This window comes from Dasypus novemcinctus, chromosome 3 (genome assembly GCF_030445035.2).
Source record: "Dasypus novemcinctus isolate mDasNov1 chromosome 3, mDasNov1.1.hap2, whole genome shotgun sequence".
Lineage (NCBI taxonomy): Eukaryota > Metazoa > Chordata > Mammalia > Cingulata > Dasypodidae > Dasypus > Dasypus novemcinctus.
Window position 1 is genome coordinate 95,884,348 of NC_080675.1, and position 26,883 is coordinate 95,911,230.

Genomic DNA, 26,883 nt, shown 5'->3' on the forward strand with positions numbered 1-26,883 from the left:
ATCTGCTTCCCTCCATTAACTCTTAATTGTTCTTTGTGACTCATCCCAGAGGCCCAAAATGATCTCCAGGAAAACTTTCTCTGACCCTCCCAATTCAGAAAATTTTTCTCATCTCTAAATTCCTACAGCACTTACTATCTTCAAGATGTATACTTTTCTGTCTTGAATGATTGGCTATTTCTTCACTTGTATTTATCTTTTTCCTCCAATCTAAACTGTCAAGTACCAAAAAACAAGCACAACTAGTTATACTTCTTTGCACCTCCCACAGGACATAGCATAGTGCCTTGCATTACAGTGATCCTGAGTTAGCTTCTGGATTAGAAGGCACTCACTTTGCTCCTGAATGACGTCAGTTCCAGGTGGGACCACCATCATACCCCAGGGTTGGTTAGCAGGTTCAGGAACTGACAATGCACCTCCTGGACTTCAATCCTGGCGTCGATGTGAAGCCATAGCAAGAAGGTTGAGGTGAATGAAACCTTTATGCTCAAGGACAATCCAGGAACTATGCCACTGTATATTTTACTCTTTGAACAACTTGAATTGGGCGGGGTAAAGAGTGATGCTACTGAGATTGTGGTAAGCTTACGTGGGACAAAAATCTTAGGGTTTCCCTTAATCACAGCCTGCAACAATCACACTAGCCAGTAGTTCTACAAATGGTAACCATTAATGGGGGTGGGGAGAGAGAAGGGGAAGAGAAAGGGGAAGAATGTGTAGATGACTACATATAGAGGATTACCTTTACAGAAAAAATAACTCAGGTATTTTTCAGTGGTGAACTATCAGTACTCCTCCTCGCCCCTGCCCTGTGGCTTACTTGCTGTCTGCTCTCTGCATCCATTCGCTGTGCGCTCTCCTGTGTTTTTGTCTCCCATTTTGTTGGGTCACCTTGCTGAGTCGACACTCCACGGTGCTTGTGGCAAGCCTGCCTTCACAAGGAGGCCCCAGGATGTGAACCCAGGGCCTTCCCTATGGTAGACGGGACCCAACTGATTGAGCCACAGCCACTTCCCCAGTACTCCTTTTGCAGGCAGAAGAACCAGCACCCATTACAAGCAAAATCTGTTTAACAAAAATATTTCTAAGTTCCAGATATTGATCGATCCTTTTCAATATATAATGTACAAAGACGTCTGCCCTTGTTAAGGAACCGGATTCCTTCAATTAGATCAGGGTTTCTCAACCTCAGCACTATTTACATTACGGTTTGGATAATTTTTTGTGGGGGGCTATCTTGTGTAAGGTAAGATGTTTAGCAAGCATCCCTGGCCTATGCCTACTAGATGTCAGTAGCAGCCCCAAAATGTCTTCTGACGTTACCAAATGTTCCCTGGGAAGCAAAAGCGCTCCCACTTGAGAACCACTGAATTAAGCATATGACCTTGAGCAAGAACTAAAACTTAGTTTCTTCATCTCTAGAAAAAATTGTAGATGTAAAGGCCGGTGTAATGGGATAATAACTCCACCAGTGTTTGGCTTGGAAAGCAGATGAAACCATGATAAGGATGTCAGAATGGATGATGCAATCCTGTGGATAAGCACCCCTAGGATAGGATTGTAAAGATCAGACTACCAAAACTGCAGTCTGGGATGGGAAGGCATATCTCATTCCATACCTGGAAGCTTTCCAGGTCCTTAGCGCATGACTTTGTATGTTCATGATGTCTTCCCTACTGAATTATAAACTGAACTGAAAACTGTCTTATTTATATTTTTCCATATTTGTCATATTATTTTCAGATAGTGCCCCTATCAATTATTATTATTTTAAAAAATTTATTGAAGTAGATCAATCATACATAAACATACCTAAACAATAAGTGTATAGTAAGAGTTGTGAACTTACAAAAAAAAACAACCATATATAACATCATACAGGACTCACGTACCTCACCCTACCGCCAATACCTAGCACTGTTGTTAAAAATTTTAAACTAATAATTAAAGAGCACTGTCAAAATGTTACTACTAACCAAAGTATTTTCCCCCAACCCACCCTATTATTATCTTTATGTCATTTATATATGAACATACATAAACAATAAGTGTATAGTAAAAGTTGTGAGTTTACAAAACAAACATGCATAACATCATATAGGGACCCCATACATCGATTTTCCACCAACACCTTGCATTATCATGAGATATTTGTTACAAATTATGAAAGAATATTGTCAAAATCTTGCTATTAATTATAGTCCTTATCTTACATTTGGTGTATTTCTCCCCCAACACACCCTATTATTATTTTTTAAATATATTTTTCATGACAGAAGTTGTTAACTTATGAAACAATCATGCACATGTGCAGAATTCCCAAACAACACCTCTCTATTAACACATCACAGTGTGGTGGAATTTATGTTACAGATAAAATAATATCATCTGATTGTTACGATGTCTGTGATGTACATTTGGCACACATTTTCCATACTGCCCCATTATCAATGCAGTACATCTATGGCATAGATGCAAGAATGTTATATTATTACTGATAACCAAGGTCCATAGGTCACTCCAGTTGTATTTTTCCCATGCTTCTGCACGTTCCCACCACCCTGCAGTAGTGATGTACATTTGCTCTAGGTCACAAAGGACACTCTTGCTTCTGTACCATCAACTACAATTCTCATCCACCTCTTGGTTTACTGTGTTATTCAGTTCCTAGATTCTTCTCTAGCATTCTGTCAATTGGCATTTACATACCTAGACTACCATTTTCAGCCACATGCCCATTTATAAACTAGCTGTTACTCACTATTTGTTACCATCCACTCTATACATTTCCACACTTTTACAGTAAAGCTAATTAAAACTTCTACATACATTAAACAATAGTAGTCCATCTCAGTCCTCCCATCTCCTTTAAGAATTCATCTACCACCAGGTCTTGAAGATATTTTCCTATAATTTCCTCTAGAAGCTTTATGGTTCTTGTTTTTATTTTCAGGTTTTTGATCCATTTTGAGTTAATTTCTGGATAAGGTGTGAGATGGGGGTCCTCTTTTCTTCCTTTGGCTATGGATATCCAGCTCTTTCAGCACCATTTGTTGAATGGACTGTTCTGCCCAAGCTGTGTGGGTTTGATAGGCTAATCAAAAATCACTTGACTATACATGTGTGGGTCTGTTTCTGAGCCATCAGTTTCCATTGGTCTATGTGTCTGTCTTTATGCCAGTACCATGATGTTTTCACCACTATAACTAGGTAATATGATTTAAAGTCTGGAGATGGTTGCTTTTCCTTTTTAAGATGTTTCTGGTTATTCAGGGCCCCTTCCCCTTCCAAATAAATTTGAATAATGTGTTTTCAATTTTAAAAAATGCTGGTAGAATTTTTATCGGGATTGAATTGAATCTGTATATCAGTTTGAGTAGACTTGACCTCTTAATGATATTTATTCTTCCAATCCATGAGCATGGAACAATGAGCATGGAACATTCTTCCAGTTATCTAGGCCTTTTTTTATTTCTTTTGAGTTGCAGTTTTCTAGTACAAGTGCTTTACATTGTTGGTTAAGTTTATTCCTGACTATTTGAGTTTTATCTGTCATATTTTATTTTTACCACTCTTTTGACACATTTAGTTACTTTTATTGATATAATCTTCATTTCTAGAATCTCTTCCAGGCTTCTCTCTCCTGTTTTTCTTTTCAGGATCTAGCACACCATTTAGTATTTCCTGAAAATCTGGTCTCTTAGTAAGAAATTCTCTCAGTTTCTGTTTATCTGTGAGTATTCTAAACTCGTCCTCATTTTTGAAAGACAGTCTTGCCGGATATAAGATTCTTGGCTGGAAGTTTTTCTCTTGTAGTATCTTAAATATATCATACCTCTGTCTTCTTGCCTCCGTGGTTTCTGATGAGAAACCAGCACTTAGTCTTATTGGGTATCCCTTATATGTTATGTACTGCTTTGTCTTGCTGCTCTCAGAATTCTCTCTTCGACTTTGGCATTTGACATTCTGATTAGTATGTGTCTCAGAGATGTTCTATTCAGGTTTTTTCAGATGGAGTACGTTGTGCTTCTTGGACATGGATATCTATGTCCTTCAATAGGGTTGGGAAATTTTCGACCATTATTTCTTCAAATATTCCTTCTGCGCCTTTTTGCTTCTCTTCTCCTTCTGGGACACCCATGACACATATGTTTGCATGTCTTTCACTGTGATTTAGTTCCCTGAGAACTTGTTCAATTTTTTTCATTTTTTTCATTTATTCTTTTGTATGTTCACTTTCAGAGACCATTTCTTCAAGTTTATCAATCCTTTCTTCTATCTCCTCAAATCTGCTATTATATGATTTCAATGTTTTAAAAATTTCATTTATTGTGCCTTTCATTCCCAAGGATTTGCTATTTTTCTATGTATGCTTTCAAATTCTTCTTTGTGTTCATCCAATGTCTTCTTAATAACCTTAATCTCTTTAGCCATCTCATTTACTTTATTAAGAAGTTTTGTATGAACATCTATGATTAGTTGTCTCAACTCCTTTATGTCACCTGGAGGCTTATCTTGTTCCTTTAACTGGGCCATATCTTCCTGTCTTGGTGTGGATTGTATTTTGTTGGTGTCTTGGCATCTGGCTTCCTAGACTGTTTATTCTGGGTGCTGTTTTTGTCTTTACTTTTGGACTTTCTGCCCTTTTTCCTTTGCTCAGTGTGGAGTAGGAGCCAAGTATGTAATTGGTGCTATAAGTTGTGGAGGCTCAAGCTGCCCTCATTGCCCCAGAGACCAATGAAGTTTCTCCCAATGTTCTACTTTGCCAGGGGTAGGGACAGAGTCACAGCTGTGTGGAATAATCCAAGTTGTGCAGGCCTAGACTGTCATTGCTGAGAGAGATTGATGAGGCTTCCCACCCCTATCTCCCCTGCCTGGGGCAGGGATGGAGCTGCAGGTGTGGGTAGCAGTCTATGCAGTGCGGGTCTAAGATGCAGTTGCCCTGGTAGACTTCTGATTATGCAGTCTGTGCCAGCTAACTGTACCTGCAGTTACCTGGATAGGCTGGTGCAGGGCCCACTAGTCTCCTCCCTGCAAGAGGTAGGGCTGAAGCCTAGGCTAGAGCGACAGGCAGATCTGGGTGAAAGAAATCAGTTCCTACCATCACTGTGAGTTTTAGTCAGCCTGGCTTCCCCTCATGCTGGGGGTGAAGTAAAAATGGTGGCCACTGGCCTCTTTCCAACTTGGACCGGTTCATACTTTAGCTGTTCTTAGAGTTCTAAAGCCAGCTGAATTTACTAACCAGTTGCTGAAATCAGTGGCCAATTGTCTCTTTCTCCCATTTTTGGGAAATGGAGCTTCCAATTCCTGCCACAGAATGCTCCTGGGGCAGCCTGTGCTGCCAAAGTAGGATCATCACTGACCTCCACGGCTTGGCCGGTAATTTTCCAGAGAGGCTAGAGCAGGTTCCCCCAGCTTTTTCCCTGCTGAAGGTGGGGCTAGGACCTAGGCTAGAGCTGAAATCTGATCTGGATGGAAAGAAGCCAGTCCCTACCAGCATTGCAATTTTTAGTCTGCCCACTTCCCCTCATACCAGGCATGGGGTTAAGATGGCAGCTACTGGCCTCTTTCTGACTTGCACAGGTTCAAACTTCAGCTGTTCTCAGGATTATACTTTAGCCCAGTGAATTTACTCATCAGTAGCTGAAGTTGGTGCCCAACCATCTCTTCCTCCCCCATTTTTGGGAAGTGGAGCTTTCAATTCCAGTCATGGAACAGCTCCTGAGGTGGACTGTGTCTCCAATGGAGGATGGGCACCAGCCTTCATGGCGTGGATTACTCTACTCATGAATCTTCTCTGCAGATGGGCAGTATCCTCCTTCCATTCCTTCAAGTATGTTACAGGATGCTCTTCTGGTCTCCTGGAGCCCCCAAACAGGTGCTTCAGCTAGCTCCAGATAGCCCTGGGTGTTTACTAACTGCCCTGTAGCAGGAGCTGACTCTAGGGGCTCTTTACTTTGTCTCCATCTTGCTGGTTGTCCTTACCAATTATTTTTTTAAACATTACTTAAAAATAACATGGAGCATGACTAATCATAGAAAGTTTCATGGTGATGAATTTTAGTCCGGGAATTAGAAGAGAAGCTAGATTAGCAGAGTGCGGGGGGGGGGGGGGGGGGGGGTCGGGGGGGGGGATCCTCGTGTGGTTAGGGGATTAGGAGGCAGGTGTCAAAAGTGAGTTGGGCCTACACTCTGGTTTATTTGACTTACCCCACTCAGCTAACAGGGAGGTGAAGAAGGCTAACCACCACACCAGAGAGCCAAGAGTGCCTACAACTGAAAGCAGGAGAATTGCATCCAGCATCCATGTGGAATCTAAGCCCCCTCTTGATATAGATGTGTAGTGGACACAACCATTCCAGGGTCCACAGGATGGAGGAATAGAGTACAGATTAGAGTGGACTTACTGATATTCTATTCATGAACTATTGTGATTAGCAATCGAATAAAATGTAGCATTGATTTGGAGAAAATGGCCATGGTAGCTGCTGAGGGTAGAGAGTGGGAAGAAAAGATGTGATGTGGGGGCATTTTCAGGACTTGGAGCTGTCCTGGGTGGTACTGCCGGGACAGCTACAGGACATTGTATGTCCTCCCATGGCCCACTTGGTGGACTGGGGGAGAGTGTAAACTATAATGTGGACCACTGACCATGTGATGGAGCAGTGCTCAGAGATGTATTCACCAAACACAATTAATGTCCTATGATGATGGAGGAGGTTGTTGTTATGGGAGGGGTGGCGTGAGGGGGTGGTGGGTATATGGGTAACTCATTTTTTTTAATGTAACATTAAAAAAATAAAGACAAAAAAATTTAAAAAAAGTGAGTTGGGGGAAGTGAATGTGGCTTAAGTGATTGAGCTCCTGCCTACCACACAGGAGGTCCCAGGTTTGGTTCTCAGCACCTCCTGGAGAAGATGAGCAAAACATTGAGCTGACGCAACAAGATGAAACAACAAGAAACACAAAGAGGAAACAGTGAGACAACAAAGCAAGGAGCAGAGGTGGCTCAAGTGATTGAGCACCTCTCTTCCATATGAGAGGTCCCTGGTTTAGTTCCTGATACCTCCGAAAGAGAAGAGCAGACACAGAGATAACACAGAGCAAATGGACACAGAGAGCGGATGGCGATCTCAAACAGTGGGCAGGGGGGTGGAATAAATCTTTTTTTAAAAAGTGAGTTGGAAAAAAATGGGAAAAGTGATTTGCTATGAAATCTAGGAGACCACATCCAGTTTTCCATTTATATATAATTTTATGGTTAAAAGGCACTTTCATGCTTACTGTCTCATTTCCCTCTTGCGTGAGGAAAAGGAGACACCTCATTTTACAGAAGAGGAAACAGAAGCTTAATAGGTCATCCAATATCCAGTCCTGGGTGGTGGCTGGTGAGGGGAGTAAAGAGTGACAGTAGGTGGGTGGGGAATGAAGAGGAAGACCAAGAGGCATGAAAGTCCCTCTCCCCTTTGAGTAAAATGCAGCCTTTCAGAAGTAGGAAAGAGGTGACATGTTCAAGGCTGGGATCACAGTGTGGTCAGCTTCCTCAAAGCAGAGACTGAGTCAGCCAGGGTCAGGTTGCTGAGGTTGAAAGATGCAGATGAGTGGCCTGCCTTTGTGGGCTTTATCCTCCCTTGGTTGGCTGTGCACATGCCCCTGAGAAGGTCTTCAATGCAGAGGCTTCTTAGACTGGATGACCTTTGGGCTGAGTCTTCCCATGAAATAGCTTGATGGAATGGATAAGGCATGAGAAGGAAGGGGAGGAGCAGAAGCAGCATTCCAGACAGGATAGCATGAGCCACATAGGAGGTGGGTTGGGGGCACAAAGTGGGAGGCAGGCAGGGCTGGAGATGCAGTTGGAAAGATGAAGGACCAGATCATGGAAGGTCTTATGTCCTACGAGATATAGTGTGGACTGTATTCTGTAAGAAACAAGAAGTCATTGCACAGTTTTAGACAAAAGGGAGGGCTATACTTTTACTCTGGCAGATGTGAATGAGTTATTTGAATTGAGCCTTCCTAGAGTTGGAGTGTGTATTGTCCAGGAGAGGAGAGTCTGTCAGAGCTTCATGACTGTTGGACTCATGCTTATATTGAGTTTCTACCATGGACTAGGTACTGGGCTAAGAGCTCTTTATATACATCTTAATGAAGCCTAAGGTCACAATGAGGTAGAAAGTATTATCCCCATTTAATAGATGAAGGAATCAAAGCTTTTCATGGTTTAGTGAGCTTAGGCTGAAGGTACATAGCATATAAGCAGCAGAGCCAGGATTCAACTGGTTTGTTTTACTCTATCTTCACCACCATGCAATACTGCCACCCAATAGGTGGGATGTAGAGTCATTCAGGTTTCTAGCATAGATAACTATGCTAGAGGAAACTGAGATAAAGAACATAGAGAAACACCTTGTGGGGAGGATGGGTTCAGTTTTGGACTAGAGTTGGTTGTGTCTGGAAGAGCATGTTCAGGGGGGCTGTGAAGTGAGGAACACATATTGGTGTTCCTCCTCCCCCTGAGCTATATGATGGCTCTGCTCCTCCTCCCCCTGAGCTATATGATGGCCTTTGGAGCACAGAGGGTTTGGTGTCACGACTCTTCCTTCCTCCCCCCACAGGGGAGGGAGATGAGACACTCCTAAGAGAAAGACTCCAAGGTGGACAGCACCCAGCAGGAAGACAGGGCTAGGAGGCCTGTGGAAGGAAAGAAATAGACTCCAGAGAGTTAGCCTTTGGTTTCTGATGAAGGGGCAGATGTTGATGAAAAAGAGGTTCAGAAATATGAAAAACTATCCAAGAATCACCCAACAGCAAGAATCCAATCAGGTGGCCCAGATGCTCTGAGGCACAGGCTGTGCTGTCTAATCCAAACTGGCAAGTTTGAGGCTTTAGGGTGGGCCTGCATAGATTTCTAGGAGTGCATTGAAAGTGACTGAGATTACAGATGACAAATGTTGGTGTGCTTGCAGTGAGGTTGAAGAAGGGAGGAGTGCACATGGAGGTCTTTGATTCTCAGCCCAGTGCTCCTGTGGGTGGCCCCTACATACATGGCCTGCTCGGCTTCTGTGAGTGGGAAGAGAGTAGCAGACCCTTTGTTCTTTAAGGATCAGGAATAAGAAGCACTTTGTTCCTCAGAAACATGACGGGTGCTTTCCTTCTCACCTTTCAGTAGGAGCAGGACTCACGGGCCAGAGAAAACATCAAAGAAAGCCCAAGAACCTAGGGACTTCTGACAAAGACTTTGGTACTAAGTGTTCTGATGACACCAGAAGGGAGGAGACCAGATAGCATGTCTCTTTCCTCCCACCCATCCAACCCCCTCAGAACAGGGACTACTCAAACTCAGAGGACATTCCCTCCTTCCTTGTCTTTATCCAGTAATCTTTCTGGCCCCTTCTCACCTCTGGACTGTTCTTGGCCTCAGGTAAGAAAAATCCTTGTCTCTGCTCAGCACGTCTTCCAGCTCCTGTCCTTCCTCCGAAACAGTCAGAGAATCATCAGCTCAGCCCACAACCACTATCCATGTTTTTTATTTTATTTTATTTTTACCAGAAGGGGTACCCAGGCACCAGGGATAAGCAGGAAGGGTCTCTCATTCAAGGACCAGGTGGATCTCTTATTCTTTAAGCATTGCAGCTCATGGACTAGGTAAGGCTGAAATCCTAAGGTGGACCCAGGGAGAGGGTAGAATGACTGAAGGTGGCTGAGCAGTTGAGTGACTATAGGTAAGCATCTCCTCTCTCTGGGCCATGGGGATCTGGGCTGGATGATCTCTAGGTAACTTTCAGCCTTATGAATCTGGGGGAAGGAGCATAGGGAAGGCTGGGGATGCTGGTGCTCCTGGGATGGGACAAACAGCCACACTAGGCCCACTCTTGCCTCCAACCATCTCAACTCTGCCAGCAGGAGGAATGGCACCAGCTGTGGCCTGGCTCATTTTCTTCCAGCTTGCTCTAGAGTCAGCTCTGGTCCTGGATATTAACAAGGAAATTGCCATCAAGAACTTCCGTGACTTATATACTGACTATCCCAAGGTTGATTACCCAAGGGGTTTCCATGGCTACTGCAATGGCTTGATGGGCTACGTGAGGGGCATAAGGAAAAGCTGGTATTGCCCAAGAACCCATTACGTGATACATGCCCCCTGGACAATTATCCAGCATTTCTGCAAGTACAGTGAGAACTTCTGTGAGAACTACAATGAATACTGCACAGTCACCCAGGACACCTAACCCCATCACGATCTGCACCCTGGCCCACAAACAGCCACCCTCCAGCTGCTACTACAATAGCACCATGGGCAACTACAAGATCTACCTGCTCTGCTCCCACAAGTATGATGCTGAACCAATAGATGTCATTGGCATCGCCTAGGGAAGGGGGGTTTTAATTCCGAAACTCCCTCAGCTCTGTCACCACAGGCCAGCCTGTCCCCTTTTCCAAAATTCTGATCCCTGGCACAGGCTTCTTTCCTGATTTACAAGGCAGGCAGGGTCCCTTCCCAAGAGACCATATAGGTCAGAAAAATGTCCAGAACTTTGGCCATCATGTGAAGTTGTACTGTCTTCTAAGCTCTTTCCAACTTGTCTACTACCTCACCAACATCCCCATCACCATCCTCCCTCTCCAAGGGACAGTTTTACCCACCCAAAGAAGCTGACTTTGGCCAGTTGGCAATGAATGACAATCCACTGGGCCAGATACCGAATCCTGGATGAGGCCCACAGACTCAGCTCATACCATGGCAACAAACACCTAGCTTCTGCATCTCACCTCTGCATCTTCATCACTCTTCTCAGTCTTCCCCTCTTCTCTTAGAAAAGCCCACCCTCACTTACCCACACAGTGGGTATCTCCAGCTATAGGAATCTCCCTGAGACCTTAGACTTATTTTATCCTCCCCAGAATCTCCCTCAGTTCCCAATCTGTTCCTCTTCATGAAATCATTGGTTCTCCCTTTAGGCAACCTGGCCTTTCATCCTTCCTTCTACTGTGAAACTCAGCACTGCCTCTTCCCCATACTCACAACCTCCTTTGGTCATCCTAGCTTCCTTTTTTCCCTCTCTTATTTCCCTTCTATCCTTCTCACCTTGGTTCATTGGAATTTCCAGTTACCTTCTCTGTGATCCATTTCCCCCAAAAGTTCCTGCTCCCCTTTCTTTCCAGTAGCGCAAGACACCCTCTGAACTCCAAGGTCTGCTGGTGACACTGCAGGGGATGAGGTGGGCCTAGCCATAGTCACATATGAGTTTCAGAAGAGAAACCTATTGAGGGAAACTGGGTGAAGGGTACATACACTGGACCTCCTCTCTGTACCTTTTTTTTTTTTTTAACTTCTTGTGAATCTACACTCATATCAAAATAAAAGGCTAAAAAACACACATCGAACTCAGTTCTGATTTGATTACTTTTTTCTTCAATGCACCAGAATGCCTACTCTTCAAGATCACCCACCACTGACTATCTTCCCAGGCTACCCTTAGCAGGCAGTAGGACCTTCTGCTCCAGGCATTCCATGAGGGACATGGGGTGGGATGAAACCCAGTTCTGGGCTTGGTGCTGAAAATGAAGTCTCCCTTCCCCCAACTCTAGGGCAAACTCATAATTGGAGTCAGGCTGAGTAGATCCTTGCCCCAACCTTGTTGGCTTCTACTTCTCTCCTAACAAGACCTGGATTACCACAGATGAGGAAGGTAGAGGGACAGGGAAGGGTCCAGTAGGGGGGATCTGGGGGGTCATAGTATGTTAAATCAAAAATTGCTACTACCTTTTGGAAGGTAGAGGGGGTGGATTAGCAATGTGTGCCCACTAGAGGGTAAATACTTTTGTCTCACATCTGGTTCATCTATTATCTCCAGATATAAGCTGCAACCCATTCTTAGAAGCAATTATTGAGGGGAATGCTAATTTATGGCTGAGGGGTTTGAGGCTAGGCAATGAAGGTTGTGTGGCTGGAAACCCTGACTTCTTGGGCTCTTTTTTCTTCTCTCTCTCTACATCATTGGGTCTAGCTATCCTGAATCCTGGTGGAAGACAGGACTCATTAACTGCTGCACACACAAATGTTTATTGTTTCTCAAGCTCCCTGGTATTGAAGATGTAGTGTCAGGGGCTGGCAGGCTAAGATGGGGCTCCTCTCTATTTGGTCTTCTTATCATATGTGCCAGCATCCTTGTAGCCACTCACATAGCCTGAGTTGTCAGTCACCTCTTCCCGTCCTGCGATGCCCTTGCCCTTGCCACTCTCATCAAAGCGTTCCTTATGGGTGCCGGTGTACTTACTGGTGTCAGTCATCCGGTCCACTCCGCCTACCGTTGTTACTTTCTGCAAGCCAGAGAACCAGTTGGAGCCCTTTTCCTACCCCTCCACTGTCACATCCCTTCTCTAAAGATGACCTTAGACACTGCTGGTGTCTTGCTCTGCTCATGGCATGATGCTTCTGGCATCTTGCAGCTGTGGGCAGGAAACTGTGGCAAATCTAGTCGCATAGTCACGAGGGAGGTGGAGTTTGGTGTAACATAAATGTATGGGGAGCTGGGAGGGAGGGGAGGCAGATTTTTCTGTTTCCAGAGGAGTTACTCTGACCAGTCTGCTGCAGAGGATTTCAACCCCAGTCTCAATAAGCAAGGCCCCTCCTACTGGAAAGGCCCTATTTGAAACCCAGATGTAAAGAGCTTTTAGTACAGTGGGAACAATTAGGGGACAGAGGGTGGGCAAGAGGTAGGAGGTCAGAGAGTAGACCTTATTATAAGAGCAGGAGGAGGAGTTAGGGATCAGGCACTAACTCCTCAGCACTCAGTGTCCCAACAGAGCCACTAAATCCTAGCTGGCTGGACTCAGATACTAGAGACTTGGGTATGCGTCTCAAATCTACTATTAAAATAGCCGTGGACCTTGGGCAAACCACTTCCTCACTCTGGGCCACAGTTTCCTCACCCGTGAAAGGACTAGATGATCTTTAAAGCCGGTCCCCAAACCAAAAGTGCACAAGAGGCTTTCTGCCCTGTCTCCTATACTTACGCCCTTGCAGGGGCTAGAGACATTGAAGGACTGGAGGCTGGAGCAGCAGGCATATAGGGAAGTAGGGTCAAGGATTAGGGGTGAAAATGTCACTCACAGTAGTACCAGTGGTGGCTGGATTCTTGCCCTCCATGAGTTTACAGATGTTCTCCAAGGCTTCATCTGGGGCCTTGCCCTTGAACCGCTTCTGGCCCAGCTCCTTCATTGCTTCCCGGAACTGTGAGAATGTGATGGTTCGAGCATTCTTGGCCCTGGGCAGTCAGAAATCCAGAAATGCTGGAACATGAACTCCTCCACCTTCCACACTTGGACCCTTCCCTTATTCTGTCCTTTTTAACCCTTCCCTCTTCTGTCCTATCACTGAGTGTCTTGAGGGCAGGGAACCCAGTAGGTACAGAGTAGCCCACTGAAAACGTTCTGTCCTATGAACAGAGTGGAAATTCCAGGTGCCACTAACTTTCTTGTTCTTTTCTCCCCCTCCCCCTCCACGCCTGTGCTTCTTTGGTGCCTTTACTTGACTTTGCTGAACACGATGTCCACGTCAGTGGAGGTGACCGTCTTGCCATCCATGATGCCACAGTCTTTGCACAGCTTGGAGAAGTTCTTGTTATTAATTTCAGTGCCACTGCTTGATGATTCTCCAAAGGCAGCAAACCGCTGGAATGTTTTCTCTGCTTCTGATGTCATGGTCAACTGGAGGTGGAGGAGGGTAGCAGGGTGGCAGACTTGGGGGTGAGGGAGGAGGGGAAGTGAGGACTGAGGCAGAATGAGGGTGGGAGTTTAGATAAAATCAAAATCAAGAAAGAGAACAACTCCCACCTTCACCCTGCTGCTCTCTCATTCCTTTCCCCTCACTTCCCATCCAACCACCCAGCTACAGGATCAATTTCCCCTTCTTAGCAGGTAGTGTGGAGCCTAAGAACAGAATAATCAGCACCATCAGGAAGCAGACTTGGCCCAGTGGATAGGGCGTCCGTCTACCACATTGGAGGTCCGGGTTCAAACCCCGGGCCTCCTTGACCCGTGTGCAGCTGGCGCATGTGCAGTGCTGATGTGCACAAGGAGTGCCGTGCCATGCAAGGGTGCCCCCGTGTAGGGGAGCCCCACGTGCAAGGAGCGCGCCCCGTAAGGATCGCCGCCCAATGCAAAAGAAAGTGTAGCCTGCCCAGGAATGGCGCCACACACAGGGAGAGCTGATGCAGCAAGATGATGCAACAAAAAGAGACACAGATTCCCATGCCGCTGACAACAGAAGTGGACAAAACAGAACACGCAGCAAATGGACACAGAGAACAGACAACTGGGGTGGGGCAGGGGAGGGGGGGATAAAATAAATCTTTAAAAAACAAACAAAAAAACCAACTCTCATTGGGGAGCAGATGTAGCTCAGTGAGCACCTGCTTTCCATGTACAAGGTCTAGGGTTCAATCCCCGGTACCTCCTAAAAATAATAAAAAATAAAAATAAAAAAAAGAATAATCACCACCACCATCTCTTCTCCACCACTTTTGTGTACCTAAGAGTGACCGGATGATGTCTGACCCTTTCCAGTCTCTGTATATATGTGTGTGCAGATATGTGGGAGCCAGCTGGTTGAGGAGACTATGTAGCAAGGGTGACACAGAAAGGGGAGGAGAAGAAAGCTTCTATGACTTCAGCAGTGTTTTGTGACATCATGTCTGGACCCAACCACTGCCCTGTCTTTGGGAGAGGGGTCTTTAGGTCTCCTTACCTTGTATGCTGCATTGAGCATGTTGCTGACCTGACCTCCCCAGATGCTCCAACTTTCCTCATCATTGCAGCCCAGCTCAGCAGTCCTCTGGGTCCTGGTCAACAAGCCCTTTGCTCTACCCCATGTTAAAAGCTGAGGAGAGTCCAGGGAAGGGGTTAATGAAGACAGGTTGGTGTCAGTTCAACACTGCACTCCTTACGAGTCTCCAGACCCAGGGGTAGTCACTGACATGGAGATACCACTGACTTTGGCAGAGCAACCTCAGTAAGAACTTTAAATGGTTTCTAATATGGGGGCCAACATGGAAAGATAATAGGTCTTGTTACGTAGCAGATCTGGGTAGGTCAGTGTGAAACAGGTCAGGGAGAGGGTGAACCTCAGGCCCTGAAAACTCTAACACAGCTTTCTGCAGGTCAAAGACACTTCTCAGAGGTATCTCTTTTTGATTATTTCTCTAGCCAGAGTCTTGTAGATGGATGAACTTGAGGGCTCCTAGAGTAATTTGGTGACTTGTCTCCCCTTCTTATGTAATGTCACCAATTCTTATCTGTGCCTTTCAAATCCATTCCTTTTCATTCCTATTGTTTCCACCCTTATTCAAGCCCTTATTTCACATCCAGGTGACTACCCTGGTTTTTAGTGACCTCTTCCCCACGGCTAATGCTTTACCCCCACTCATCCCATAATCCTCTTCTACAGTCCTCCCATTAGATTAATTTTCACAAAATAGTATTTTCTATCCATTACTACTGATCAAGAACATTCTATAGCTCTTCATTTTCCAACTTTTCAGCCTGGCATTTGAGGGCTTGTACAACCTGGCCCCAATCTACCACCAATTATCATCCACCTCTCATCTGCATTATTTTTCAGTTCACGCCATAATGGCTTAATTGCAATATCCTTAGGAGGCTACATGATCGTGGAAAGAGCACAGTCCTTGGAGAGGAATGGATCTGGGTGGGGATTTGAATATTTGTGCTGTATATCATTTGCTAGCTGAATGGTCTTGGACAAATCACTAAACATCTCTAAGCTTCAGTCTCCTCATCCATATAGTGGGGACAATAAGATTTACCTTGTAGCACTGAAGGATAATGTATGGAAACTGCCTTGCACCTAAGGGCAGCTACTATTCAGTTCTTCAAAGTAATCTGTGTATTTCTGTCTCTGAACTTTCCCTTATTCTCTCTCTGTGCTGAGGCAGAATGCCCCTCCCTCCCCCATACACACCCTACCACTGCATTTCTCATAGGTGGTTCACCCTATCACAGGACAGTTTTCCTTCTCTGAATTATAGTAAGATAATCATTCCCAGTTTGTGGTCTGAGGTCCCCTGGGGTGAGGGTTTCTGAATTATTGCAGGGGGTCCTGGGAACCATATATGAAAAGAGGACTGATGGTCAACTAAAGAATATGTCTTGCCCAAGTAGGTGTTACTATAAATGCAGATGTGATTATCAGAAAACTGCACAAACTTATTTGATAGTATTGCTGCATTAATGGTTTGTCTTTAAGAATACTAAAACCATCACGTGGGCTTGGAAATCTCTGATCTCTTATTCAAGAAGGATGGGAAACTACTGCTATAGGACTTACTGTTTAAACAATTGATTAAGTATACATCATTTTCCTTAACTTTTTCTGTATTTATACCTTCTTGGACAACTCAGTCATAACCTTCTAGAGAGGGTGTGACTCAACTTCTCACTTTGAATTCCACCCAGCTTTTACAAGTGATGTGCACATAGCAGGTATTTCAAACTGTTGCTTGGTGGACGGTATAGTTTGAATTTACTTCTGGCCCAAAAGAAGGAGGTCAGAGGGAGAGATTGTCCTTTTCCGGCCACTTACACTTGGGCCAGTCTGGGAGGTCTGCTGATAGGGAGGAATCCTATCTTAAAGTCAAATCAGCTTCACTTCTGCCTGCAATAGGTTGGGACCCCTTTGTCTAGGAAGCAAACAGATCTCAGTGGAAATTTCCCACCTTCTCCAGGCCAGCCCATAGGCCCCTTATCAGGTTCCCCCTGAGTCATCCTGACCCAGAGACGAATTTAGATGCTGGAGCCTCCACGTCCCCTCCCTCCCCCACTCCAACTAAGACTACTTTAGACACATCAGGGAAAGTTGTAGGCAAAAGGTTTCACTCCAGTCTCTCTCCCCCTTTCTACTAGGGTTCGTGAAATCTTTCTTTCTTCCTCTGCATCTTTAGCTATGACCTTAATTCCAGCAGGCTTTTCCCTGTGCAGGAGAGTGTTAAACTGGGATTCAGAGGGGAGAGGGAGTAGGCAAGGAGTCAGGATGCGCAGCCTCTGTGCCAGTTTCTAGGCAAATAGTTATGGAGGGAGCGGGGGCGGGGGGTATTCCAGAGGAAAACTTGGGTGCTCTAAATCGGAGGATGTAGAGGGGACCTTTAGTTTTGGGGGAGTTGAAGGCTGGGTTTGATCCTGACCAGTTCTCCTGCTCTGGGTCTCCTTCTCCCTCTTGGCTCCTCCTTCTTTCCAATGGACCCTGCCAAATGGGGATGAAAGGGGTATTGATGTTCCTTGGATGGGGGAGGGGCTGGCAGTAAGTGGGGGTGGTAGTTCCCAGGAAGGAGCGGGGGAGGGCAATTTGGGGGTCTTGGGGAGTCAATCAGTGCAGGCGTTGCAGTTGGCAGCTCGAGTTCCATTGGCCATTGTTCCCAACTGGCCTGGTGCCCAGCCCCCGAAATGGCAACTTAAGGAATCAGGCCAAAGAGGGATGGGGTTGGGGAAACTAGGGCCCGGAGCCGGGCGGGGGTGAGGTTGGGAGGGGGCGGACACATGGTGAAGGAGCAGGTGAAAAAGATTCAATCTGGTTTCCTTTTGTTAAGATAACTTTGACTCCCTTTAGTCACATCAATTACGCCTTTCCTCTGAGGAGCCAAGAGGGGGTAAGCTGGGGGTCCTAGGCAGACAATGAGATCGGTCCCTCAGCACTGAGATTCAGCCTCAGCCGGGCTGAGTTGGTCTAGGCCTCCTTCTCTGGGCTGGCCTGGGAGGGGCTAGCGCGGAAGCCACAGGGTCTCTTGGGTCCCAGCCCGGGACACTGCGTCCTCCCAAGCCCCCATTCCACCCGCGCAGGGTTAACTCCGCCCCGGTGCTGTTTACCCAGGAGTCAGAGCCCCTGGGGCGGGAGTGTGGGGGGGTCCTTGGCCCCTCCCCCACCCCTTGGGGCCTTGACCCGGGAGTCCCCGTAGTCCATCCTCCCCCATCCCACCCCCGCCATCTCCCTCTATTTATAGCGGCCCCCCGCATTCCCCGCCCCCCTCCTTGTTTTCCAACTTCTCGCAGAGCAGCTGGAGAGCAGGCGTCGGGACACAGCAGAGGAGGTACCAGGGCCCTGGGCGCCCACGAGGCGGAACTCCCACGCCCTGGAAGTACCCCCGAGCCGGCTGGCACACCTAGCCCCTTCCAGCCTCAAGACCCCCGCCTGCTCAGCTACGATCTCCGACCACCTCCTCCTTCCTTATCCTAGCTCAGAGTTTGCGGGCCAGCTGAGTCGAAGTCGTAGGGTGCCAGCATCCTGGGTTTGTCCGCCCCACGAGCCCCCACCACTGAGTCTGGGGGCGAGGGAAGGGGCTAGAGTGCGACAGGCAGATTCAGGTCACCAGTGGGGGCGGTGTTGAGGGACGGGAGTGGGGCTTCCCCACAGGGCTGAGGGATTCCCGCACACCTCATACCGCCCGGTTGGAAGGGATATCGTAGGGAGCACGAGTGGAGCCTGAAGGCACCCAACAGTTTGTTTTCCTTAGAGTCCCCCACTCCCCACCCCCAGCCAGCCCCTCCCTCAGCCAGCCCCTCCCTGAGCGGCAGACAGCTTGGGGCGGGGTGTAAAGGGAGGGCGTGTTTACTGGGGGTCTGGGGCGTATCCGCGGGGAGCTGTCGGCCCGTGGGAGGGTTGGGGCGGGCCGGGGGCGGGTCCTTGGGGAGCCGGAGCCCTGGCGGGCCGCATAGTCAAAGGCAAGTGAAGGTGGAAGCGGCCGCGGCGGCAGCAGGTAGGGGGAGGGGCAGGCGAGGGGCCGCAGGGCCTGGGAGGCGCCCGCCGCGCCAGGGGGCGGTTCGATCCTAATACCCCGGAGCTGAAGGCTCTGGGTAAGGGTCCCGCAAGGAGGGGGCGCTCGGTTGCTGCGCACAAAGGCAGGGACTCTGAGAGCGGCGGACCGTGTTAGGGGCGTGCGAAAGCTTGTTCCAGAGTCCAGGGCACTCGCGGCCGCCTGCGCTCCGGAGTGGGTCCCCACGCCGACCAGCAGCGTGTCCAGATTCGTAGGGGCCCAGCCAACTCCATCCGCACTACACATCCCTTCCCGTCTGGTGCTTGGCCCGCAGTGGCCGTCGGTGGGCGTCTGGGAGGAGATGGTGGGACGGGCCTCCCACCCCTTTCTCCACTCGCGGGACCTACCCCAAAATTGGATGGAGGAAAGAGGCGGAGGCACGAAGCTTTCTTGATTGTTTTTAAATGGTGGAGGGAAACAGTCATGTTCTGTTACTTGCACCACAATCGAGAGCTGTCATAAAATCTTGGGGATACCCCAGTTCCTCCTTCCAGTTAGCAGATAGGAATTGAGGCCACGCATAGTGACTGACTGGGCCAGGTCACACTGGTAGCGGCAGAGCCGGGACTAGAATCCAGAGGTTCTGACATAGGCCACGCTGGTTCTTCCACATCAGCACTTCCTTCTCTCCTACCCACATCCTGGACGATACCTGCTTTCCGAGTTGCGCGGCCCGCCCCTCCAGCCTGTATTGATTTTAGTTGAATCCTAGGAGAATTTGTTCCCTGGACTCGGGGGTAGAGATTGGGGAAGGTTAGTGACCCGGGGAGGGTTAGTGACCCCGGGGAGTCTGGGTCTGGGCTGAGACTTTCTGTCCCTAAAAGGCCCAGGGTCTGTCTCCCATGTCATTCACGTCATTGCTGTGTTTTCTCAGACCCCAGGGCTAGGAGGAGCAAGAACCCTGACCCTTAATCCAACTGCATCTAGCCAATAGGAACTCAGTAAGTGACCCCTCCCCCAGGCTGCCGACTCGTTTCTGTGCAGGACTGCACAGGTGCTTAGCTCCTCACCGACCTTTGTGTATGCTAATTTATTCTTTATTTGCTTTTGGGAGGGAAAGCCTTAGAAGGAAGGGGGGAATTGGGATAGTTGGACATAGAGGTCCCACTTTTTTTCCCCTTCCCCCTTGGTCATGTAACTCTAGTCATTTTTAGATTTTGAGCTGCTGACCTTGGGCTTTAGCTGAAGGTCACAGTCAGTTGTGAACTCTCACCACCCTGTCCCTTGATTTCCTTGGAGAACCCAGTCCCTGAGCTGCAAGTTTCACCCCCTTCCTAACTGGGAGTGTGGGGTGGCCCCTAAATATAGCTTGGGAAACATGAGCTGCACTACTGCCCCACCCTAGTATTTCTTCCAGGATGGGGGAGGGGGAACTCCGGAGGTGTGGGTTTTTGGGGAGGGGGAGGCAGTGGGGATGGCAGGCCTGGAGAAAATTGGTTGCCTGATTCATCTTCCATGTCTCCTCCTCCCAATTGGCCTGAAAATGGAGCTGGGTGCAAGGAAGATTGTGTGAGCACCTTAGAGTTGTCTTTAACTCCTGGGTTCCTCTGCACCCTGCAATGTCCTGTGCTGAGAAGAGAGGTGTTCTAGGAGAGGTGGGGGTGTGGAGGCAACCTCCCCCAGTCTTCTTGTTTCCTCTCCTTGCCAGGCCACCATGGCAGAGCTGCAGGAGGTGCAGATCACAGAGGAGAAACCGCTGTTGCCAGGACAGACACTTGAGGCAGTTAAGGTTATTAGAGGCCCTCTGACTCCCCATGCCCAATTCCAGACCTCCAACCATTCCCCTTCCCTCTTGCCTTCCCACACCCGTTCACCTCATTCTAACCCACACCCTTACTTTTTCTGCCTCTTCCCATGCTCTCTCCCCTTATACCACAGTCAGGGGCCAGGCCCTTGTCCTATCACTATACTAACCTTCATCCTCTCCATGTCTCTCTTTGTCAATCTCTTTCTGTCTTTGGTCTCTGTTGGTCTCTCTTTACCTACCTCTCTTTATCTGTGTCTGTCTCTCCACCTGTGATTCCCTGTGTGGTTGTGTGTTTCTGTCTGTATATGTCTCTCTTCAGGAGGCTGAGTTAGCTGCCCGAATCCTTCTGGACCAGGGACAGGTAACAGCTTGGGGCAAACTCAGGGTAGGAGAAGGGGCTCTCCTCTCCCCCCACTAGAGAGAGAGAAAGAGGGCCCCTTCCTGGCTCTTTCTCTTCTCTTTGCTTCCTTTCCTTCTAGTCTAGTCCTTTCCCTTTCCTTCTTCTCCCCTTTCCTGCCTTTCCCTTCCCTTCTCAAAGTTCCTTGAAGTTCTCCAATCCTTCATTGTTCTTTTTGGCCCTCAAGTTCATCTTCCATTGTCATCTTTTCTGAAATTAAATTCTTGCTGTCCTCTTTTTCATTCCCTACTCCCTTCTCTTCTCTTTGCCCCACCCCAGCTCTTTGATTCTTGGGTAGCCCTTTCTCCTGCTTTTTTCCCTCTCAGCCTAACTCCTACCTGATGGTGACCTGTTTTCCTGCAGACTCATTCTGTGGAGACACCTTATGGCTCTGTCCATTTTACTGTCTATGGCACCCCTAAACCCAAACGCCCAGTGATACTCACCTACCATGATGTGGGACTCAACTGTAAGGAACTTCATTCCCACTTCTTTCTGGGATGAGGCTGGGCGGGGAGGGGAAAAGCTTAGTGAGAGGGTGAGGGGTGGTCAGTGTGGTGCATCAAGGAGAAGCTCTCTCCTAGTCTGGCTGTGGCATGGAAGAAAGAGGGTGGGTTCTGATTTGGGGGACACTTTCCTCTCTGATTCCACTCTTGGGGTGATGTGGGTTCTCTTTAGATAAAACTTGCTTCCAGCCACTGTTTCAATTCGGGGATATGCAGGAAATTATTCAGAACTTCGTGCGGGTTCATGTGGATGCTCCTGGAATGGAAGAAGGGGCTCCTGTGTTCCCTTTGGGGTAAGAATTAGGTCCTTAACCTGTTACCAGACTGTGAGGCACAAAGCAGATGTGCAAAGGTTGGACCAGGAGAGAAGGAAAGGGAGGGCAGGGTGATTTGGGGAGAGGATGAATAAGGCATCTTAGGGTGGGGGGGGGGACTGGGGTTAGGTGGGGGGAGTGGGCACAGGTGGGTATCTTCCTTAATATTGCCTTCTTCCCCAGATATCAGTACCCATCTCTGGACCAGCTTGCGGACATGATCCCTTGTATCCTGCAGTACTTAAAGTGAGAGTCCTGGGGACCCCTCCAAACCAGAGTTCCCTTTCCAACACAAGGCGGCCCTTATGACTTCTGTGTTCACCATAGTTTATGGGCCCATTTTGGTCTCTGTTCTGAAAGTGGCCTTCCTCGTCCATGCTCCTGCCTTGGTTGTTGATTGGAAGGAGTGGATTTGGAAACTTAGCTAGAGTTAGCAGAGTAACCCTAATAGGTGAAGGGAAGGTAGAGGTAGGGTCTTTGCTGGACGCTGCTTCAGGCCGAGGAGGGGTGTCTCATATCAGGAAGCTAAGGAGGAAAAGGAGGGGGTGACATAATCCCTGAGGAACCAGATAGACCTGTCTCTGTCGTCCCACTCTCCCCACTCCCCACCCCTCCCCTCCATGCACACATACCTGGACAACTGGGAGCTCTGTGTGTGCGAGAGAGTGGGAAGAGGAAGAGAAAAGCAGGCTTCCTTGGTCTGCAGAGTGAGGTGCTGATGTCTCCTGGGCTCTCTTCTGGGTGTGGCTTTACCTAGGCACAGAGGCCCTGAGCTCTGACTTACCTCTTTGCCTCTGTTTCCCCTCTTCTCCCTGTTGTTCCTAGTGTCTTTTTTCAAATCATGCCTAAACTTTCCTTTTCCCCATTTCAATGGAAGGACCAGGAACTAAAACAAAACAAGTTGAACTAGCTCCTGAAAATTGAGAACAAAGAGCCACATAGGAAAACAGCATGTATGGTTGGTTTGCTAGGGGCCGATGGGTGTTTCTTTTCAAAGAGGCAGCTGGGGATAGACTTTAGAAATCTACACTGACTACTAGTGCCAATCTTTAGCTCCTTGGCACCTTCTTTTTTCAGGATTACCCCAAAGAAATGTCACTTTTTATCCTTTGTGCTGTGGCCTTGGGATGGAGGGTGAGAAATTTGGAGGGGCTGCACTGTGGTGGGCCATGGATACCAAGCCCCATTAGATATGTATTTCCTTCTCACAGTTTCTCCACCATAATTGGAGTTGGTGTTGGAGCTGGAGCCTACATCCTGTCACGATTTGCTGTAAGAGATGAAAAAGCCTGGAAGAGGGAAAAGGAAGTTCAGGGCCCCTGGTGGACTGATTTGGAGAATATTGTCCACTAGTGTGTGTTTGGGGAGGGGAGAGAGTTTGTATTATGGGGAGGGGAACATGTTGCAAGGGAGGGGAGACAGGTCCTAGGGGAGCCCAAGACTGGGTGGATCTCAATGAGGAAGGGGCTAAGGCCATGGCCTGTCTCTGATTTCCCTTCCTTCTGCTGCCTTCAGCTTAATCACGCAGACACAGTCGAGGGCCTTGTTCTCATCAACATTGATCCCAATGCCAAGGGTTGGATGGATTGGGCAGCTCATAAGGTTTGGAGGGGCCTACGTGTTGAGATGTAGGGTGGGGGTGCTTCTTGTATGGGTCCAGCGGGGCTCCAGCAGAATAACTGGATGACTTCTGAACTTGAAGGAGTACGATGAAAGGGTAATGGGGCAGCAAAGTGAAGCTGTGTCATTGGACCCACCAAGTTGGGGATTTGCCTGGGCCTCTTCTCCTCATAATGTCCTGAGCAGTGTCTCACCTGCCCTTTCCTCATAGCTAACTGGCCTCACCTCTTCCATTCCGGAGATGATTCTTGGACATCTTTTTAGCCAGGTGGGTCATTGTAGAAGCTGGAGGGAGTGGAGGATATCAGCAAGGATTTGAATGCTTCAGGTAACTGCCCCAGCTGGGATAGGATCTAAGAAGGAAGGAGGCTTTCCTCCTCTTATCTAGTAACTGTTGACTTTTCTCCCTAACCCTAATTTCTCTCCCTTGTCTCTCCTTCAGGAAGAGCTGTCAGGAAATTCTGAGTTGGTACAAAAGTATAGAAATACCATTACACATGCCCCCAACCTGGAGAACATTGAACTGTACTGGAACAGCTACAACAAGTGAGTAGGCACATGAGAGATAGTAGAAGCAATAACTGGGGGGTCATGGGGAGGCACAGAGGCCGAGGGTGAAGTCTGAGAAATATGTGATGTGTAAGGAGGGCAGGGTTTAGCAGACAATTGAGGCAGCTTCAAGACAGATCCAGTGGGAAGAGTTGTGAGAAGCTCTCTCTTCTCATGCATATCTCCCTTGGATTTTTGGATTCCCAGAAGTAAGATGATCTCCTGTCCTTGTGGCTTTCATTCCCCTTCCCTGACCTCTGACCTGGGATCTGGAACACAAGTGACTAATGATTACAGAGGTTGTGCTTGAGATCTGCCTGCCATCTCACCCTTTGGTTCTCACTTTCAATCACCAAAACTTGACCAATACTTTTGGGAAGAAGAGAGTCTCATGGGGGAGATAGCTTATATTTGGATGCATGGCATTGCTTACCTAAAATTTCTTATCCTCTTTGAACCCCACTGTAGCCGTCGAGACCTGAACTTTGAGCGTGGAGGTGATATCACCCTCAAGTAAGACTTTAACAGATAAGGTTTTGCCCCTCTTCCTGGATCTTTGCTAGGAGTGTATGTCCCTTAGGAAGAGTCTTTGGCCAGGGAATTTCTTTGTCACCTTCTACCCCATTCTATTTAGCAAATCACCTTCCTGTAGGTCTCCCCTACTTTGAATCCTTGGGCCAGGAGGATTCAGAAGTCTGTTTTCTCTCTGGAGCCAGACATTTTTTGAGCTGGGAAGAGGTGGGTGGGGGAGTGCCAGAGCCTCATTGCTTCCTCCCTGACACTCTGCCTCCAGGTGTCCTGTGATGCTGGTGGTAGGAGACCAAGCACCCCATGAAGATGCAGTGGTCAGTAGGGAGTTTTGGCGTGGGCGAGGGAGTCCTAGGGTGGTGGTGAGAGGAGTATCTTGCCAAGGGGCAAGTGCAATCAGGAATAAGGAGAGTAACTTTGGGGAATTAAGAGTTTGATTCCAAGGTATGGAGGAAATGGGTAGGGGACTGATAGGAAAGGGCTGGGGCCTGGGTCCCTGGATCCCTTGGAGCAGTGGAGCCACAGGGAATGTGACCTCATTCAGCCTTGTACTTACTTCAGGTGGAATGTAACTCAAAATTGGACCCCACCCAGACCTCTTTCCTCAAGGTCAGTAACACTACTCCATGCCCCGTTCGACTCCTCATCCCCTGGCCCCAGCCTTCTACTCTGTCTAGATTCAACTCCTAGGCCCCCAAGGTCTTGCATGGGAGCAACTGCAATGAATGAAGGAAAAAAAAACAAAACAAAACCCTAAGGGGCTAGACTAAGGAAGCTAGGAAAGAGAGACCCTTTCCTACTCTTCTGCATGGCTCATTTCTTTATGTGTGTGTCACTCTTTCTGTACAGATGGCTGATTCTGGAGGTCAGCCCCAGCTGACTCAGGTGAGTACACTGCCCTCCATGGTATGGGGAGATTCAATGGGATGTTACTGGCACTGGATTCTGCTCTTTGCCACACATCTTATTCCCTCATGTGCCACAGCCGTGGGCTCCAGCTCAGCTTCTACCTCACCTTACTTCCTCCCTATTCTCATCATAATTATACAGCCTGGCAAGCTGACTGAGGCCCTCAAGTACTTCCTGCAAGGCATGGGCTACAGTGAGTATGGGGGTCAGAGGCTATCATGAGGACAAGGGTCTGCTGGAGAGGAGGGATGGGCTCTGTGGGATGGAACCATTTCAGACAAATTCCTGGATCCATTACCTTCTGCCAAACCAAGCTCATTGACACTTGGGCCCCAGTTACAACTCCTGTCTCCACCCAAACACCCCAGCCTCCCTTCCTCTTCTCTTTACTGACTGCCTGCCTCCCCTCCTGTCTCCACAGTGGCCTCTTCCTGCATGACTCGCCTGTCCCGGTCTCGCACAGCCTCTCTGACCAGTGCAGCATCCATTGATGGCAACCGCTCCCGCTCTCGCACTCTGTCCCAGAGTAGTGAGCCTGGGACTCTCCCTTCGGGGCCCCCTGGGCACACCATGGAGGTCTCCTGTTGAATGACCCTCACTGCCCTGGTGTGGGACCCAGCCCTCACCTCCCCCAGCACTAACCTGGGAGGTGCATCAGGGCATTGGGCCAGAGTGATCAAGGGAAGATGGGCAGACCATATGGGGAAATGACCTTGATCTGATTGCTACCCTAACCTTGACCTCTAACCTGTGATACCCCTCAGCTCCTGGGAGAGATACCCTAATATCTCTTAGGGACCCAGACTCCTCCAACTCCTCCCATCCCCCATTTTGGTGTAAGGTGGAGAGGGCATGTATCCTTTCTCCCTGTTCTAGGTGTCCTTAGTTGAGGGATTAGAGGTTGCTGTAATTGTCCGCGGTGCTTCCACCAGACTCTTCCTACTTATCCCATATTTACAAGTGACGGGGACTTGGGGCTAGGGCTTCATTCACCAAAGCTGATATGGTTTCTTATTAACCCTTTGGATCTCTGAAGGGTTGGGCCTGAATAATGAATGTGTGTCGGGGGAGGCTTGCTGGTTGGTTAGTGGCTCTCAGGATGTGATAGTAATAACTAGTGTGCAACAAGAAAGTTGGAATGGCAGGTGGTGAGCAATGAATGAGTATGGGGGAAGAATTGGAGCTGGGGCAATAGGAAAGGGCCTGGGGCCATTTGGTTGCACTAACTTTGGTAGCTGTCAGTGTGTGTCTAGAGTGGGAAGGAGGAGGGAGTAGACCTTGAGCCGGACTGCTTGGAGCTTAGAATCGGGGTGGGAAGGGCACCCCTCAGGCTCTGACCACCCTTTGTTATGTGTGGAGGGTGCCCTCCTGTCTTCCACAACTTCTGCTGTAACAATAAACTGTAGAGGAATCTGAGCATCGTTGTTATTCTGTTTCTGAGTATGTCTACATCATGCCTTTTCTCTTTCTTCTTTCTACCCACCTC

The 26,883-nt window shown here is 48.1% G+C and overlaps 2 protein-coding genes across 12 annotated transcripts; one reads left to right on the top strand and one right to left on the bottom strand.

Moving 5' to 3' along the window:
- Nucleotides 1-12,048: 12,048 nt before the first annotated feature.
- Nucleotides 12,049-14,643, bottom strand: TPPP2 (tubulin polymerization promoting protein family member 2). 4 transcript variants are annotated; one of them, XM_058293819.2, is made up of 4 exons: nt 14,537-14,643; nt 13,535-13,776; nt 13,118-13,271; nt 12,049-12,324 (listed from the first exon to the last, which is right to left on the bottom strand). In XM_058293819.2, the coding sequence occupies exons 2-4, from the start codon at nt 13,705-13,707 to the stop codon at nt 12,139-12,141; spliced, it is 513 nt and encodes a 170-aa protein (XP_058149802.1). In that variant the 5' UTR covers nt 13,708-13,776; nt 14,537-14,643; the 3' UTR covers nt 12,049-12,138. The 4 variants fall into 4 exon arrangements, with proteins under 4 accessions (XP_058149802.1, XP_004482362.1, XP_058149803.1 ...); XM_004482305.2 differs by having other exon boundaries at nt 13,535-13,745; nt 14,537-14,640; XM_058293820.2 differs by having other exon boundaries at nt 13,535-13,745; nt 14,504-14,640.
- Nucleotides 14,644-18,035: 3,392 nt separating this feature from the next.
- Nucleotides 18,036-26,813, top strand: NDRG2 (NDRG family member 2). 8 transcript variants are annotated; one of them, XM_012521109.3, is made up of 17 exons: nt 18,038-18,104; nt 19,702-19,768; nt 20,476-20,556; nt 20,894-20,935; nt 21,335-21,440; nt 21,650-21,770; nt 21,975-22,037; nt 23,003-23,063; nt 23,307-23,393; nt 23,623-23,679; nt 23,854-23,957; nt 24,429-24,473; nt 24,754-24,805; nt 25,050-25,097; nt 25,338-25,373; nt 25,539-25,590; nt 25,819-26,813. In XM_012521109.3, the coding sequence occupies exons 3-17, from the start codon at nt 20,482-20,484 to the stop codon at nt 25,983-25,985; spliced, it is 1,116 nt and encodes a 371-aa protein (XP_012376563.1). In that variant the 5' UTR covers nt 18,038-18,104; nt 19,702-19,768; nt 20,476-20,481; the 3' UTR covers nt 25,986-26,813. The 8 variants fall into 8 exon arrangements, with proteins under 8 accessions (XP_071070179.1, XP_012376563.1, XP_012376566.1 ...); XM_012521108.4 differs by lacking the exon at nt 18,038-18,104 and adding an exon at nt 18,649-18,770; XM_071214077.1 differs by lacking the exon at nt 18,038-18,104 and adding an exon at nt 18,692-18,735.
- The last annotated feature ends 70 nt before the right edge of the window (nt 26,814-26,883 follow it).

Excerpts from the sequence above, each read along its gene's own strand:
- NDRG2 (XM_012521109.3), top strand. The coding sequence starts at position 20,482 with ATGGCAGAGCTGCAGGAGGTGCAGATCACAGAGGAGAAACCGCTGTTG. Across the intron at positions 23,958-24,428 it reads TACTGGAACAGCTACAACAA|CCGTCGAGACCTGAACTTTG; the intron begins GTGAGTAGGCAC and ends ACCCCACTGTAG. Across the intron at positions 25,591-25,818 it reads CCTGCAAGGCATGGGCTACA|TGGCCTCTTCCTGCATGACT; the intron begins GTGAGTATGGGG and ends CTGTCTCCACAG.
- TPPP2 (XM_058293818.2), bottom strand. Across the intron at positions 13,272-13,534 it reads ATCGTGTTCAGCAAAGTCAA|GGCCAAGAATGCTCGAACCA; the intron begins GTAAAGGCACCA and ends CTGACTGCCCAG. Across the intron at positions 12,325-13,117 it reads CAGCCACCACTGGTACTACT|AAAGTAACAACGGTAGGCGG; the intron begins GTGAGTGACATT and ends TCTGGCTTGCAG.